The 17367-nt window shown below is 38.1% G+C and overlaps 1 protein-coding gene across 2 annotated transcripts in view; it reads left to right on the plus strand.

The window, feature by feature from the left end:
* tmem108 (transmembrane protein 108) overlaps nt 1-16528 on the plus strand; it is a 57748-nt gene extending 41220 nt beyond the window's left edge. For both annotated transcript variants that reach the window (XM_079602587.1, XM_079602586.1), the window contains exons 3-5: nt 11322-12383; nt 12580-12731; nt 16105-16528. In XM_079602587.1, the coding sequence (XP_079458713.1) occupies nt 11322-12383; nt 12580-12731; nt 16105-16221 (1331 nt within the window). In that variant the 3' untranslated portion in view covers nt 16222-16528. The remainder of the gene's footprint in view (nt 1-11321; nt 12384-12579; nt 12732-16104) is intronic.
* The last annotated feature ends 839 nt before the right edge of the window (nt 16529-17367 follow it).

The following is a 17367-nucleotide window of genomic DNA, read 5'->3' on the forward strand; positions in this document are numbered from 1 at the left end:
AAATGGCTTTTGCCAAATAACATCCTAAATTGGAATACAAAAGGAATGCTCCTTCAAAAGTCCCAAAGCACTGTTTCACTGCCTGGCCATTATTTCATTGTCACAGCTATTTTGAGCAGGAATAGCCCAGTGACATTACTTACGTGTTAGGAATTTCCTGTTTAAAATGTTTACTTCCTGTGCAGCCAAAGTAAACTGTTGGTGCCCCCTTTAAATGACAGATTTGATGTATTCGGAAAACAAATTGATTATTCCGTTGCCCGAAGCACCTCGTTCGTCCGCCCTCCTGATTGGATAAACATCCGAAAGTTCAGAGGCATTGCAGAGGACCAACGCAACTTAAATCACAAAACAGGAAGCCATTATCAGAGGGTGTTATGGTTCCCTCCTTATCTATGAGCTCACATCTGCTCCACCCTGCCCCTCCCTCAACACAGGAAGTGCCCAGAGCGACCCACAATCCTCTGGGGTAACTACCCCTAACTTTAAAAGACTGCCAACTCCCAAAGAGACACCAATGGAATTTTATTTGTTGGTTGGATTCATTGTTTTGGTTTTGTTCACATTTTAGCTTTAAAATAATCCTTTGTGCGACTGTCAAAGAGAGATTTTATTTAGCATCAGTCTGTTAGCATGTCAACAGCTAAAATTATGGAAGACAAAGGAGACTATATTTTAGATAATTCATTGTCTCTCTGTTTAATGGTATTCCAGTAAAAACGTTGTGTGGTCTCTCCCCTGTGAAGGATCACTTTACCACTCTACAGATAAAGCGTTGTTGGGATAATTTCGGTTTCGCGTATCTACCCCGAAGTCATACAATTCTGTATAAAAATGTTAAGGCCAGACAAGTAGTTTAAGGCTTGGTTTGTAGGGAATTACAAACCTGCGCACATATATTCAAATGCGCATAACTATATAATTAATTCTTGATGCGCACGTGAGCGCCATCAGCGTTTCTCACAGGTTCGCGTTTAAAGTCTGTGTAGAGAGAACGGTGTCGTCTTAGCGGCCCCTAATTTGATAACTAATGATCGTTGCGACGGAAGTGAATCAATCAAAACTAACTTTAGCTGGAAAATATCTTTATTCAAGAACCGCTATGAAGCCAAAACAATCTCTGTTGCCTTAAAGTATCAGTTTATCACTGTAAAGCTGCTTTGAAACAGTCTACATTGTTAAAAGCGCTATATAAATGAAGATGACTTGACTTGATCACAAGTGTTCAAATGAGACATATTGCCATTTACTGTACATCTGATATTGACTTGCATCTCAAATGTGTCTTCTGTCTAATATTGTAAAAGATCAGTAAATATCTTAAAATATCAGTTCATTTGGCAAGACACGGTTCGTTCAGGATGTACAATTTTGTGATAGCAACCTCTCAAAAACAAATTTTATTGATATTGATATACATAGTGGTATTTATGAATTCATCAAGTTCAAGTTCAAGTTCCGTTTATCACTTAATAAAAACAGGATAAATTACATGTTAAAAGCCGAGACAAACAGGTGAGTTTTAAGTGCAACTTTAAACTCAGACAAAGTGGAAGCCATTTTAATTTGGGTCGGGAGATTATTGAGTGGGATTAGAGAGTGGGGCCAGCCACTTCAAAGGCTCTATTTCCCCTTTATTTCAAGCGGGTTCTGGGAATCTGAAGGAGAAATGTGTTTCCCGATCTAAGTCCTCTCTTAGGAGTGTACAGGTGAAGTAAGTCCGTTAAATAAGATGGTGCAAGATTATTGAAGGATTTGTAGACAAGTAATAGAATTTTATATTCAATTCTATACTGAACAGGTAACCAATGTAGAGATCTCAGAAGGGGTGTAACATGATCACATTTTTTACATCCCTTCAAGAATCTAGCTGCTGCATTTTGAACAACTTGTAGACGGGAGATCTGAGTCTTTGAAACACCATAACACAGAGAGTTGCAGTAATCCAGCCAAGATGTAATAAAGGCGTGGATAGCAACCTCTAGAGAGGCGTTAGAAAGAAAGATTTTAATTTTAGAGAGAGAACGAAGATAAAAAAAACTAGAGCCCACTACAGAGGCAATTTGTCTGTCAAATTTCAATCCGTTGTCGATTTCCGAATGCATAATATTTTTTGAAACAAAAACTGGCAAAGATTGTTGGTTAGATTGATTGATTTTATCAAGTCTCTTATTATGTTCTCTTATTTTGTTCATTAAGGGTGCATTTGTTTTCTCAAAAACATTTTTACATACATTTTTGTGGAAACCGTGATAAAAAATGTTCTTTGATTACAAAATTCAAAAGAACATTTATTTTAAATAGATATCCTTTGTAAAAAAATGTTTTTTACTGTTACTTTTAATCAAATAAAAAAAAGTCTTAAAAGTCTTATTGTTGTACACTATATATTTAAGGTGCAGAGAAAAAAAAGTTATTACTCTTCCCAGATACAGATGTTGACACCAGGTGTAAACGTGTCTCAGAAGGTTTCTGCATCTTATTCTGTAACTTGTTAGACTTTTATCTCAAGGTTAAAGGCATAAGCTGCTTCTGAATACTAATTTCAGATGGTTTCCCAGACCAATTAATGTGACAGAGATTAAACACCATTTATAAAAGAGCGAGGGGGTCATGGGAGGATATAAAGGTTCATTACCAAAAGAACAGTGTTTACATCTGTTCTTTTGGGAAACCGCCAGACTTGCTAGTTATTGAGTGTCTCTGAAAAAAGCACTGTGCTAATCAATGCTTTGGCTAAACACCTATGCCTTTTCCCTGCACCTTCATTTTGCATTTTCTGCTTGACTCAGTGCCTGGTTTATCACTGTGATCCAGTGTGGTTCTCGCTACAGGGAAGCTTGTTCAATTTTCCACTGGGTGCTCATCATGTAGAGTGGACATGTCGCCGTCCGCTGCATGTGTGCACCTAGCAAAGCATTAATGCTGATTGTGTCCTATTTTCAGATGTTCCTTAGATTGGAATGGTTCTTGTGTGCAATCGTGAACTAGAAATCATTTAACGCTTCTGCCACACATGCAGATTTCCCTTATGCTCTGTAAACTGTAGAGTGTCACAACAAGACTGTGTAAGGCACTGCAAAAGATGAGATGAGCAAAGCCAGCATGTAAAGAGTGTTTCAGTGGGATTGATTATGTGCCATCCTGACGGACATCCACAAATCTGCACTCGACCAAGAGATTGGTGTATATCCTGGTTTGACTGACTTTTGGAAGCTCAGTTGAGAACAATTTTATACACAAATATAATATTTAAAGGTGCAGTATGTAACTTTTTAACTCACTCTACTAAAGCATACAAATACCATAATATGTTCGCAGTAATTGAGGACACATGCTGAGGACATGTTCGTTTCCAAGACCAAGGCTAGAGCCAGTTATTTTACTTTGAAATGTGCGTTCCGTGTTGGAATGTCTGTTTTTGTTTTGGTCTGTGTGATCCTGCCCACTGCAAATTTACCCAATAGTATTTCGACACCCCGGGATGCCAGTTGGCAGGAAACACAGCGCATTGCAGCCGGCAAACAAAGAGATTGCAGATTCTACTCAACCTAAAAAGCCTTGGTATCCATCTAAATACTCTAAGAGAGCATAATAAAAACGCGGATAAATTAACTCATCAACTTACTTAAGTCTGCTCGGCTTTCATTGTCAATTCGCTCGTTCTTGTTGCATGTCCTCAAAAATTTAGCGTCGAGTCTGAGGAGGAGGGGGCGGAAAAAAAAACATATTTGGAGTGCAGTACCTATTTCAACCACTAGCTGCATTTCTTACAGACTGCACCTTTAATCATGTATTTTGGTTATACTTTATTTCGATGGTCTACTTTAGACACTCTACTAAAGTTAAAGTAATTTTGCATGCAACTACATGTCAACTACCTCTCATTAGAGTTTTAGTAGACTGTTCGGTTAGGGTTAGGTGTTAGTAGAATAAGTTGACATGTATCGACCCGATTTCTTTTTTTTAAGAAAAACTCGACCCGAATCTGACCCATTTATTTTCTCACCTGACTGGACCCGAACGTAAACAGCACTGATGCTGATGTGTGCGCACAGCCTAGCCCCGCAGTCAGTCAGGAAACCCCCCGGATCAGTATCGTGATATGTATCGAATCGTGACATGAGGGTATCGTTACACCCCTGCACTCGTCATCACTAACCTCATACGTCCTATAACTTTTGGCTTAATGTTATTTACCTGATGATTAGAGATGACATAATTATTATTTTTTAAATCACAGTAATTATCTAAATAATTAAATATTATTTCATTATATTAAATGGCCGACATAGTTTAAAAGAATTCGGGTCGTCTCGGGTCCATTCGGAAAAAGCTCATTTATTTTAAATGACCTGAGACCCAAGGCCACTAATAATCGAACCCGACCCCGTGTCTTTCGGATCCAAGTGGACCGTTGTGTCGGTCAACACTGTTCAGCCTCATACAGCAGATGCCATCTTGGCTCGTTCTCTCCGGAGGTGAGGTGTAATATTGAATGATGGATGGGAAGATAAGCTGTAAACCCATACAATCTGTCGAGGCCATTTGAGATCTCAGTATCTGCAGCTCTAATGTGAGAGACTTGCAGACAGTTCAAGGATCACAGTGTGCAGGATGGTTCTTTCATGTGATTTATTAATGTCATAGCTATGTGTATGACTTTAGGAATGTCACAGGCTACATAAACATTCGAAGACTTTTAATTTCCGTTAATTTCCCCCTTTCCGTGACCTTGCTCACATACACATGAGCATGTCAGATGGAAATGATCTTCAAGATTGTGGTTCAGGGCCACTGGAGCAATGCATCCAAATACCTGGCTTTTGACCCGGCACTTAGGGTTAAACCTCCGCTCACTGCCGCTTAATATTAGTATCAATATCACCAAGGTTTTTTTTTTATAATTTTTTCATACAAAACAAATTTTGAAGATTGTTCACAAATATTCCATGGGCTGTCAAGCTGTTGAAATGACAAGAAATTGCCATAAAGTACCATAAAATAAGTCCATATGAGATTTAAGATGTTATCTGCTAAAAAAAAATGTATGCTCTGCTAAAGTGCTTACAATTTACAAGTTCTTACAAATTATAATCATGTGAACTTTTATGGTACTATTATAGCACTCTTTCGTTGTATGAGGAAAAAGCAGCGTGAACTTTTTTCAAAATTTCTACATTTTCATCAATCTTCTTTATTATTTTTTAAGAAAGTTCCAAAATATAAAAGAACTGAAACAAAAACTGTGATATGCTTCTATGTCAGAGAAAGTCTCCAGCACCCATCCATCTGTGAACGTTATATTTTAAATCAGCAGATGGCAGCGCATGTAATTTTGTAATGAAAGTCATTTTTTAGCACAGAAACAGAGGAAGCAATTATTGCAAGGTTAATCATTCCATGTGCAAGCTCTAGCTTGTCAAACTAATTTATCTACTGAACAATAACAAAGAACTTTTGCATATGCCTTTCCCATTATATCCTACGTTTTATTCGGGTTCTCAGCTGTTTTGTCCAGTTCTAGTGTCTTGTCGTCACTCTCTTCAGATTCACACCTCTCCTCTCTTTACAGCACCATTCACTCCGTTACATAATGAATGTTTTTGCTGGACTTTCCATCATTTTGGTTTTTCAATTTGCTTTTATTGCAAACACCTCTCCTGTTTCTGTGTGAAAGAGGAGGTCATACCTTTTTGTCTGCACTAGACCTAGTTAGACATTTGCGCATAGTGCTGCTGCCCTGGCTAATTACACCTCTCTGAACATGACATTGCACACACACACACAAAAACACACACACACACACACACACACACACACAAAAAAAAAAAAAACACACACACACACACACACACACACACACACACACACACACACACACACAAACCCCTTCATTCTGTGAATGGGTACTTCTTTCTAGGCTAGGCTCATTTGACTTAATATGGCTAATTTCATTTTATGCATCCTGTGCACATGTGTTAAAAATGTTTTACATGATTTGACACAATGTGATTTTAGATCATAAAATAATAAAAAATTATGTCAAATTGTTGGTTGTGATGGAAGTGGCACCAAAAGGACAATTGTATTTTTTTGGTAAAAATTGATAATATTAAATATTTGTACAAATATTAATACAAAAATTAAATAGTTTATGATTACTTGAGTCTTTGTTTAGATTATTATATTTAATTATTATAATTTTTTTATGATCGATTTTTATCTTTTAAAGGAACATCAAGGAACTGTGCTGCCGTACCAGCAGGCACAATGTTATTACAAACTTAGTGCCGGTCACGTTGGAAGTTACCCAGCTGGGGACTATTTTCAGGCGCTGCGTAATATCATTGCGCCTGCTACACCCATGGTATGGCAGCACAGTTCCTTGATTATTACGCAGGAATGAGCGTATAGTTCGTAGCCATATCAGCCTAGAAAATCACAACTTTAAATTTTCTGTTGGTCTTAGTACATGATGTAACTACAGAAGAGTCAAGTTTTAAATAGGAAAAATATTGAAACTCTTTGGTCATTTTTTTGAGAGAGATGCTAGCGGTCTAATCAGATTCAATGATTTATGCTAAGCTATACATTTTTTTAAAGAAATAAATACTGTTGTTTTGAACTTTCTATTACTAATCCTGGGGGGGAAATGCATCACATTTCCTATAAATGATTTTACAAAAATATTTAGCAACTCAACTGTTTTTATCATTGGTAATAATAAGAATTGTTTTTTGAGAACCAAATCAGAATATAAGTGTCAGCGATATTCAGTCGTTTTCTCGTTTAGTCTCATTATCATGGACTTTTAGTTTGCTTTTCATTTCCTGTTGTCTTTGTTCATGTTTCCCGCCATCATTAGTTACTATAGCAATTCATCTGATCATCACACCTGTTAGTCTTTTAGTTGGTTCTCTGTGTGTTATTAAGTTCCTCGTTTCTCTGCCTTGATTGTTGGTTAGTGTTTGTGTATCACATGTTACCTGTGGATTATCTGAGAATGTTTGATTAAATACTTTTGTTTTTGAATTCATCTGATCTTCTTCTGTGGACCTTGTTTACTGCGATCGTAATTAGAATGATTTCTGAAGGATCATGTCATGTGACACTGAAGACGGGAGTAATGATGCTTAAAATTAAACTTTGCCATCACAGAGATATAAATCTAATTTAAAATATACTCAAATAGAAACCAGTTCTTTTAAATTGTAATAATATAACACAATATTACTGTTTTTACTGCATTTTTTAACAAATAAAGGCAACCGTGGTGAGCATAAGAGACTTCTTTCAAAAACAGGTTTACATTTTAAACATTACCATCCCAAGATCTGGTATAGTTTTTTTTAAGTTTTTTTTATCACGCACCGGGGCATTAGAAGTGCCTGTAGTTGATTTAACACCCACATGCCTCTTATGGTCCAGTGCTCATCTTGCAAAGTATCCAGTGTGTTTTCACCCAGTGCTGTGATTGTATTATGTTCTGTCCTCCTCTGCCTCCCCCTCACTATTACACTGTGAGTCAGAGAAGTGTAAGAGTGTGTGTGAGCATAAATGTCACTAGAGAGTGAGTCATTCATTGATGGATGGGAGATAACCTTGGTAATGCCACTGTTTTTAAAAGCAAAAAATAGTAATATTTATCTTGGCTTCTTTATAGTTTCCATTCATTCACACGTACAGTACAACCACACACATACAGTATGTCACTCGTGGATTAACGTGATTTGTTAAATTGGACATGTTCCTGGATCATCCTTTGTTGTTTCAGGAACGACATCTCTAATAAACAATCATACTCCTAATCTGAGACTCAGACAGACCACCCACAGTCTGCTACTGATGGTCCTACACGAAAAAATCGCAAAAAACAGCCTGACAGAATCAAACTGACGATTCATAATCGGATTATTGATAAAGTGACAATCTCACAATCTGTTACGCTACTTCTGGGATTCTGCTCAAGCTTTGGATTTTTCAAAGATAACCTTAGTAGTACCAAATCTTTAAAAAATACTCATTACTTTTGAATGGACAAAAATTATAATCAATTCCATAATTTTTTGTACATCCTAGTATATATGCTAGCATGTATTTTCCATGTGGCAGTTAGTACAGTTATAGGTACCGTACATATACACTATTAAATGCCATTTAGTATAAAGTGTTCACACTAAAAGTTCCAAAAAGAAAAATACTTCAAATACCTGGATGATGTGCTGTACTTAATTAACCAAAAAATCTGGTGTGGAATGTTGGACACTTCATGCATAGTATGCTAGTATGCTATTATATATTATCCTGTACTGTATATGCTATTCTATATGGCAGAAATACCGGTTGTAATATTAAAATTTAAATCAAGACAAGTCAAGTCACCTTCATTTGAATAGCGCTTTTTACAATACAGATTGTTTCAAAGCAGTGTTACGGCGATTACAGGAAATGAATGCAACAAAGATTGTTTTGGCTGTACAGCAGATTAGCATGCTAGTACAGACTATATTAGCATGCTAGTATGCTTGTATTTTGTCTTTAATGATGTGATCTCGGAGTTTGTTGGCTTCTGATTTTCTCATTTGCTAATCTTTGATATAACACATCATTATATCAACAGAACACAATCCAGAGGGAACAGACAAGCCATCAAAATACCAAGATAAAAACTCAGTCCAAACTGAGTAATCATTGGGGTTTTTTATGCTAACAGACTTGAAAGCCATTTCCAAACTTTTAATATTTTTTAATGATAAATTATAAAACATGACTTGGTTAATAGGACAGCGGAGTGTTTACATGGAACCAGGGAGCTCATGATCAGATGATTTCAGTGGCTGTGTGAACCTTCAGATCCACGGCTTGTTAAACGCTCTGGGATGTGTGCAGACGGGAGCGAGCTTGAGAGCTTGTGCCTGATCTAAACGCGCCACTTTGTTGTGAAATAAGCAGTGATTCATGTTTTATTTACAGGGTGATGTTGTATTAATGCTGCGTTGGATTGGAATGGCTGAATGGGAGATGTAATACCTTTTGATTCCAAAAAAAAAAAGGACATGGCAATGGCAAATACCTTCAATTCTAATGTACTGTGGTAGTGAACTTTGAAATCAGCATGGTCATGTTGTCATCATAGCCATGTCGGTTTCTAGCATGGGCATGCTCGTGTTTGATATGGAAATTATGAATTAGCATAAGCACTTGAAAGAAAAACTGTCTGTTTATCTCTCCTCTTTACAGCTTGTTCAGCAAGGGCAGCTTGTGATTGGTTGGAAACTCTTGGTTCACTAAACATTTACACAATCAACTTGCTGTCTTGTTGTTGATCAATGCAACAGGGTAATTGTAGAAAATAAGTTTGTTCCAATGAAGTTTGTTATTCATGATAGTCAGTAGTGAAGGGTTTTGGAATGTGTTTGTTTTTGTGTTGCAATCAGTCAATCAGTGGTGTCATGATGTAATTTTACTTTACATCATGCTTTGGTCGGGTCATTAAGCTTTGTTCTGATTATTTAAAGGGCACCTATTATGCAAAATTCACTTTTACATGGTGTTTGAACATAAATGTGTGTTGGCAGTGTGTGTACACAACAACCCTATAATGATAAAAATCCAACCAGTGTTTTCTTTTTAAATCCCCATAAATCATAAGCATTGTCTCAGAACTAGCTGCTCTCAGAATCAATGCAATGTGACGTAGAATTGCATAAGCCCCGCCCACGACTGTTGATTGACACTGCAGTTTGAGCATAGACCCGCCCTGAGTCAGCTGGACACAGTCCGCCATTGTTTTGACGCTGGAGAAGCTGTAGAATGTCTCCGAGAGCGATTGAGGTGTTTTGTTTTTTGGATGTTAGAATAAACATAGCAGTCTTCATTTACTCTCGTTGTTACTCGAGGATTGATCAGTACAACTGCTCTCGTGATCCAGCTTACAGTCTCCGGAGCGACCGGACTAACGTTACTGATCACGCAGAAATTAAAGTGAGAGCGAGCACTTTATGACAGCTCGAGCTCATCGAGTCGTTTTACTGATATACAGTTTACCAGTTTATAAAGCACCCACTGAAAAGGTGTGTATATATTTGTTTACTGTTAGTTGTAACGAGTGTTTTGTGTACTTCGCTGTGTAACGTTATGTTCCATGATAATGAGAGAGAGAGAGAGAGAGAGAGTTTATGGATAAGACTTAATGCGCTCTTCTTATACTGTGTTTATTCTTACAGTGATTTTCTGCAGTAAAACTAACGCTTCATTTTTTGTGTGATGTACAATAAACTTAATTGAACTCATCAGTATATTTTGGTCATCATTCAGACGGGGTTAACTACAGCAGGCTTGTATTTATAGTTATATATATAAGTTATAAACGTACTTAAAATAAACATACCTGTTCTATCTCTATTCAGCATTCTCTAGCTCTGTGGGTATTATTGTCCGACTCGAACACCGTTACTGTGAGTTTCTGTTTTGATATTATCATCTTTCTGTGAGATGAGATTGTCCTGGCTCTGAGGCGAGCTGGTTAGGCTCCGCCCCCTGTGCATGGAACCGCATCTCATTCACTTTTAAAAGAGACACACTAACGGAGCGTTTTTCTCAGCCCCCCAAAAATGACAATTTAAACATGCTGTAAAAAAAAATCTGTGGGGTATTTTGAGCTAAAACTTGACATACACACTCTGGGGACATCAGAGACTTATTTTACATCTTGTGAAAAGGGGCATAATAGGTGCCCTTTAATAAAAACAGAGTCTTAGAAGGGTTCGTTGTGTATAGCATGAAACGCATATCTTATAAAGAATGTCACATTTTGAACACGAACACCTACTGGTCAACAACGAAGTCAACAATGACGACTGCTCAGTAGCTGGTGTTGAACTGACTCAGACTCAGATGTCTTCTTGATATTGTTTGTGATGTTGATCTCTCATCTCTCACTGCCTTCCATCTTCTAAGAGCCGAATCTTGGTTTCTATAGCAACTAAAAATGCATGCAGATGAAACAATGTCCTTACTCTGATCATCAGGTGTCATCTATATGTTTTTAAGTATGGAGTGGTGACATAAAACACCATTTTGAACCATAAAGCAGGGTCACGCCCATTTGTGGTGATGTCATCGAGACACTTAGTAACCATACCAGCATTCAGACTGTTCAAAACTGTTCCTTGACTCATCTCTGAATGGCCCTGTAAGAACCTCATTGTGGTGTGGACTAATAAAGCTTGAACTAAATGTTTCCTTGCAGTGAGATTTGGTATTTGCAGAAAATATTTTTGTCTAAATTCCTCTCACTGTCTGTTTTCCTTTCTCAGGTGTTCTACTGATTCTGTTTGTGCCAGTTGGGCTGGTGTTCTCTGCAGAAGAGCTTCACCCCAGCAAAACCCTTCGGGACCTTGTCTCCATGACACCAGACACCGGACACCAGATACCGAAGACCACTGTACCTTCTGCCATAGTTCAGACATCAATAGTAGGGGTCCATCCAGTTGATCCCGGGGATCTTTCAAAAGCAGAAGTGCCCCAAATGACCTCTGGAAGTATGTTCAATAGAACAGCCTCTGGGTTTTTTACCCCCAGAACCCAAGAGCAGATCTTAAGCACTAATACCGATAAGCCGAGTACAATCAGTAGAAAGCCATTGAACCAGTTTGAGCCCTCAGGTTTGGTCCATAGGAATCAGAGCAGTGCTACTGCATCGGACAGTGGAAACCAAACCACAAATTCTGGCTCGGGTCATTCTTTTTTCTCAGGGACTAAAAATGATGTGACCCCTAGTGCCAAGGGCCTTTTGGAGACCTCAGACACTGGAGAGATGGGAGGAGAGGACCCCATTGATCCTATACAACCCTTTAAAAACAAAGGGCAGAATGCGGACAAGTCGGCTCCACATCACACCATTACATTCCGCGACGTGTCTTCACCAGAGAATCCCACTTTGGAAACGATGAAAGAGGCTTTAGCACAAATTGACGTCCAGTCTCGTTCTCCAGCTCTAGCCCCACTTTCCAAACACATTACCACATCCAATCCCACTTTAGAGAGTGGAAGCTCTGTGGAAGTCCAAGGTGGTAGGGATGGAACCACCAGCATGACCATTGATTCTCTTGTCTCCCTGACTAATATCACAGACGTTATCAACAGCACTGGAGCCTCATGGACGGCAGAGAATGATACGGACACATCAGAGGCACCCTCCACAGCTAGCGGGAGCTTCATGAACAGGCAGGTCCCAGCCACCACACAAGGCCCTTGGGAGTCTGGAAACCAGTCGGGCCCTGCGTTGGGGCCTCCTCATAAAAAGTACACCATCTGCCTGGACAAAATGGACATTGTGTGGTTGGTTCTTGCCATTAGCGTGCCTGTCTCCTCATGCTGTGAGTAACCAATTTCACACTTGTGCTTTCTGTCATCATTTTTGACAGGAACTTTTCCAAAGAAGCAGGATAACATAATATTCCCTTTGTGGAACTTTTCTGAAACACATCGTACAAAATTCAGAAGTGGTCTTAAAGCTAAAAAAGAGTTAGATATTGAATTTTAATCTTTTAATTCATGTCTTCCTCTCTTCAGCCGTGCTACTTACCGTATGCTGTATGAGGAAAAAGAAGAAGTCGTCTACTCAGGAGAACAACTTGAGCTACTGGAATGACGCCATCACCATGGATTACTTCACCCGCCATGCTGTGGAGCTCCCACGCGAGATACAATCACTAGAGACTGAGGTACTGACTGCCCCTGTTTTTTGTGTGTAAAGCTGTGATGTTACGGAAGTAGCAACAGATATTTTCTTCCGTATTGTGGTGTACAAGTGAAAAAGAAAGAACTTAAAGGATAATTCCGGTATTTAACACCTTGAGTCTATATTGTAGTTTGTTTTGGATGAACAAGAGTGGTGGACAACATTTTTTTGACAATGGTTCCCCTCTCGAGTTTTTGACTATAATAGAATTGGCCATGGACCCATTTAACATTGGAGTCAATGGGCATGTCCGAAAATGTAATTAAAACTACCTTTAACATTAGTTTTCAAAACTGTGCAACTCACAGAGTGATTAGTGATGTTAGTTGATGTTCCAGAAACAAAAAGTGTTGCGAAATACAGTTTCTGTCGTGTTTTATTCGTCATTTTGTAAAATCCCATTGAATTCTGTTGAAGGACTGAGTGCTCGTTAATATAAATGCGCTAACGGAAACGGAAAGGGGGCTGTTTACATTTGGTCGATGTAGTCTTTTTGCTCGCTTACGTTTCTCATAAGGCTAGCGAGCAGAGCAACTGTGCTCCGGGAGAGTAAGCGAAATAAACAAACAAAACCTTCATTAATTGTTACTTGTAATATGAAGTTGAACTCGACTGTGACCGTGAGTGTCCCGCGAGACATAAACATCGGTTATCGCCATCAAGTGGTCGGGAGTGTGCTAACGCTTCAGATTCAAATATTGAGCGGAAGTTACACGGTTGTGAAGTGTCTGAAAAAATAGTTCCACTATAGCAAAATAAACGGATTGGAATCATATATTGCGACGATATATTGTTTATAATCATCAACGAACACCACTAACCACTCGGTGAGTTGCACAGTTTTGTAAACGAACATTATTGGCTGTTTTAATGACATTTTCGGACATGACCATTGACTCCAATGTTAAATGGGTCCAAGGCCAATTCTATTATAGTCAAAAACTCGAGAGAGGAACCATTGTCAAAAAAATGTTGTCCACCACTCTTGTTCATCCAAAACAAACTACAATATAGACTCAAGGTGTTAAATACCGGAATTATCCTTTAACTGGCACAAGCAACCGTAGAGAAGTCGTTGTTTCACTGGAAGATCACGTTATGATATTTTAAGTAAAAATTACATGGGTACATTTTTTCCGTTTTCATTGTGAATCGTTCACAATAAAACCAATAATATGCAATTGGAATATAGAAGTAAATTTCCATTTCGTGCTGACTTCAAAGATGCAATTATGACGTGGTGGAAGCATTTACCAAATCTTAACTGCTCTTCTGCTACACGCTCAAAAGTATGTAATTTTTTTCACAGAGTACATACTTTAGTGCATAGTATATACGCAGGTGAATTGGAACACAGCACAGCTAATTGGGTGGGTTCCTAGGGCTCTAAGTAAGCCCCAGAATGTTTCTTACATGTCTAGCGGTTAATACATGTGCTCTAAAATACTGAGCTGTGGTGCTCGTGTGGTTGATTTGGGTTCAATTCCAGCTCGCAACATTTCATGATCCTGTTCCCCCCTTTTTTCTCCATCATTTGGCTTCACTACACTACTTCACTACCCTTTATTTCACTATACTATCCCTTTAAAACTGCAGAGAAGGCAAACAAAATTGTTGAAGAATGTTTTTAGCATATGGTCTTTGCCATTTACAGCAATTAACCTTTCATTTAACTTTATGCAGAAAATGTTTTGCTGTTAATATCATTTACTCTATGAATAATATATCTGGCTGATTGGCACAGATGACTTATGGCTGTCGATTTAACGCGTTCATTTAACTAATTAGTTATGGAACCCAGACCCATGTAGGCCATCTTACATTTCATAGAGTTGATTGTGATGAACATGAAGCTGTTCAACAACTTACTGCATGATGTAGCCTATAGAATGTGGTTATAATACCTCTTATATTCAAGATATCTGGGCAAAATGCCCCTGTATGAGTTTTTGTCTCATATTTATATCATATGATATTATATAGTTAAACAATATCACACACGTGCTGTTTTTGTTCCCAATAGCATGAGTGCACATTATTTAGATTTTATACAACAGTTTTTAATTTTGCTAATGAAAATACTACCTGTAAAGCTAGAGAAGAACTGTTGTGTGTCTCCCAACATCACACAGCGGTGTTTCGTTTTTCAATGATTCTGCGTTTTGAGCGAAGAGAACCATTTACTTAGTTCCTGAATGAATCAGCCGTTTGAACGAATCAAATTAATGAATGACTCAATTACTTAAGACAGTTAACGCCACCTACTGGTAGGTTGGTTGTTAACCAAACTGCTTTGGTCTGTAAATGTGTATATATGATACATTTTGTTTTGAATAGAATAAAATATTTAATTTTCTAAAGCTACTTTTTGTGATGTCTATTTGATGCTTTTCTCAGTCATTTAGCACACAATACATACTTTAATGATCTTTTTGGGGGTCATTTTCTGGTGGCGTATTATTATGAAATGAACGGTAATCATTGCAATGTGTGCTTGAAAAACTCACTTAATGGTAACTGAGAGTGTTTTAACATGATTTCCCATTCACGTTACATATCGCCACCCGGTGTCCAGCAGATATCTAATTAAAAAAACTCACTAGTTTATAGGGTTTTTTTTCCCCTGAACCTTTTGTCAGATTGTTACCATAATCCCTTCATTGACATTTTCCATTTCAACCTCTCCATGCTTCTTGTTTTCCACCTTTTCATTTCTGCTTGCTGGCATTTTCTGACAGGAGTGTGATGATGATGATGATGATGATGGTGGTGATGAATCATGTTTTGGATGCCGGTGACCCAGGTGTTCATATCTTCCTTTACCTCTCTTAGAGAACCAACAGATACATCCACTCCCTTCCTTTATTCCTTTGTCCTCAGTATTCCACTATATCAGTGTTTTTTAGTTGACTATTGTATCTTATGCTATTCACAATTTTCCGTATTCATTCAGTTTAGATAGATAGATAGATTTGAGAATAGTTGGATGGATGTATTCATTTTGATGTCTAAATTAGAATTCCCAATATATGTGACCAAATACGAATGACGAAATACATCGTCTTAGAATCTAGAGCCTCATAATAAGTTGTCTTTCCCCACAGGTGCAATTTAACCTGCTTCTTCCTTCATTTCCTCCCATTTATTTCACACACACCGTCTCCATGGCAATAGAGCTCAATCACTACACCATAGAAATGCACATTTGTGTCTATAAGAAGTTAAGAACATAGATCCTAAGAAGAATACCTGTTCCTTTCACCTTAACTGCATTTAGCTTCGTAGCAGCTGCTCTTTAGTGATTAGCTTTGTAGTTAGCCTGAAAGCAAGTGCTAATGTTGTTCTTTGTGTTTCAGGATCAGGAGACGTGTCTGCCCCCTAACGGTGACTACAGCGACAGCGGCGTGGTTCTGGTTAACCCCTTTTGCCAAGAGACTCTCTTTATCAACAGAGACAAGGCCTCTGATATCTAAACACACTATATTAAAAGGAGACAAAATCCCTGAGGATTTTCCAGTCTCTTTTCTTTGCTTGCATTTTTTAAGAATATATATAAATAAATAAATATATATATATACACATATATGTGGTGAACCTTCAAAGACTGCTGTTTATATATGAACTTGGTTTCAAGGAGCTGAAAGAATATTACAAAAAAAAGAACAAATGTTATTTACTATGAGGGGGAGCCCTTGCATATTTTTCTGATGTGGATTTTCTACCAATGCTTCATTGTGATAAGGGTTTTTATGTCTTTTTTGAATAAAAACAGTAAGTGTTGTTGCTCATATGTTCCAGTGGCTTTGGTTGTGCAGAGTGCTGAGAAACATGGCGCGTGGTGTAAGGATGCTTGTGTGACGTTACCCAAAATACTTAACATGATTACTTAAAAAAAGCCTGCCGCACTTGAATTCCGTATGTAAGGGGATGCAGGGGTAAAGGGCATTGATTCGGGGATGGGTCCAGTGGGTACTGCAGCAACCCTCGCTTCCCTCGTGGAGGAACTTGAGTTGACTGCTTGTTTGCATTTGATGGACGACGAATCATGACTTTCTGAGATGTTTGTCCCCAGTTGAGTCACCAGCCAAAAGACAAAACGAGAATTGTCCCATTCCTTAGATGTCCGAGATGTTTTCATGAGTGTACGTGTCTTGTTGCATGCATCTGAGGTGTATGTGTGTCTTTAGACTATATGAAACAGGATTTTCTTTCTATCAAGATTTCGTTACACCCTAAAATTCACGTCGACAGTTGCACAAGCAAGTAGAAAAAAATATTCAATGCCAATGAAATGTCTCATACAAAGGCCTTTGTATGGTAATATTACTGTGCTCCACATTTCACATCATATCTGTTCATACTGTATGTGTTTGTGTTCAACTTAGCAGGGCTAAGCATTATACTGTATAACTGTAGTGGAAATGCATTTTTTTAATAAACCCATTTGTTTATTTGCTGTCATGCTCTGATGAAAATGGCACTACTATTGCTTCACAGGTTGGCCCTCTCTCTATATATATATAAACATATATATATTGTTAGAAGACATGTTTTTCTTAGTGAAGGGTGAATGACTGTGTTTGTTCTGTCTGTCTATCTCTGTCCCTTGTGTGAACATT

Source organism: Phoxinus phoxinus (genome assembly GCF_949152265.1).
Source record: "Phoxinus phoxinus genome assembly, chromosome: 24".
NCBI lineage: Eukaryota > Metazoa > Chordata > Actinopteri > Cypriniformes > Leuciscidae > Phoxinus > Phoxinus phoxinus.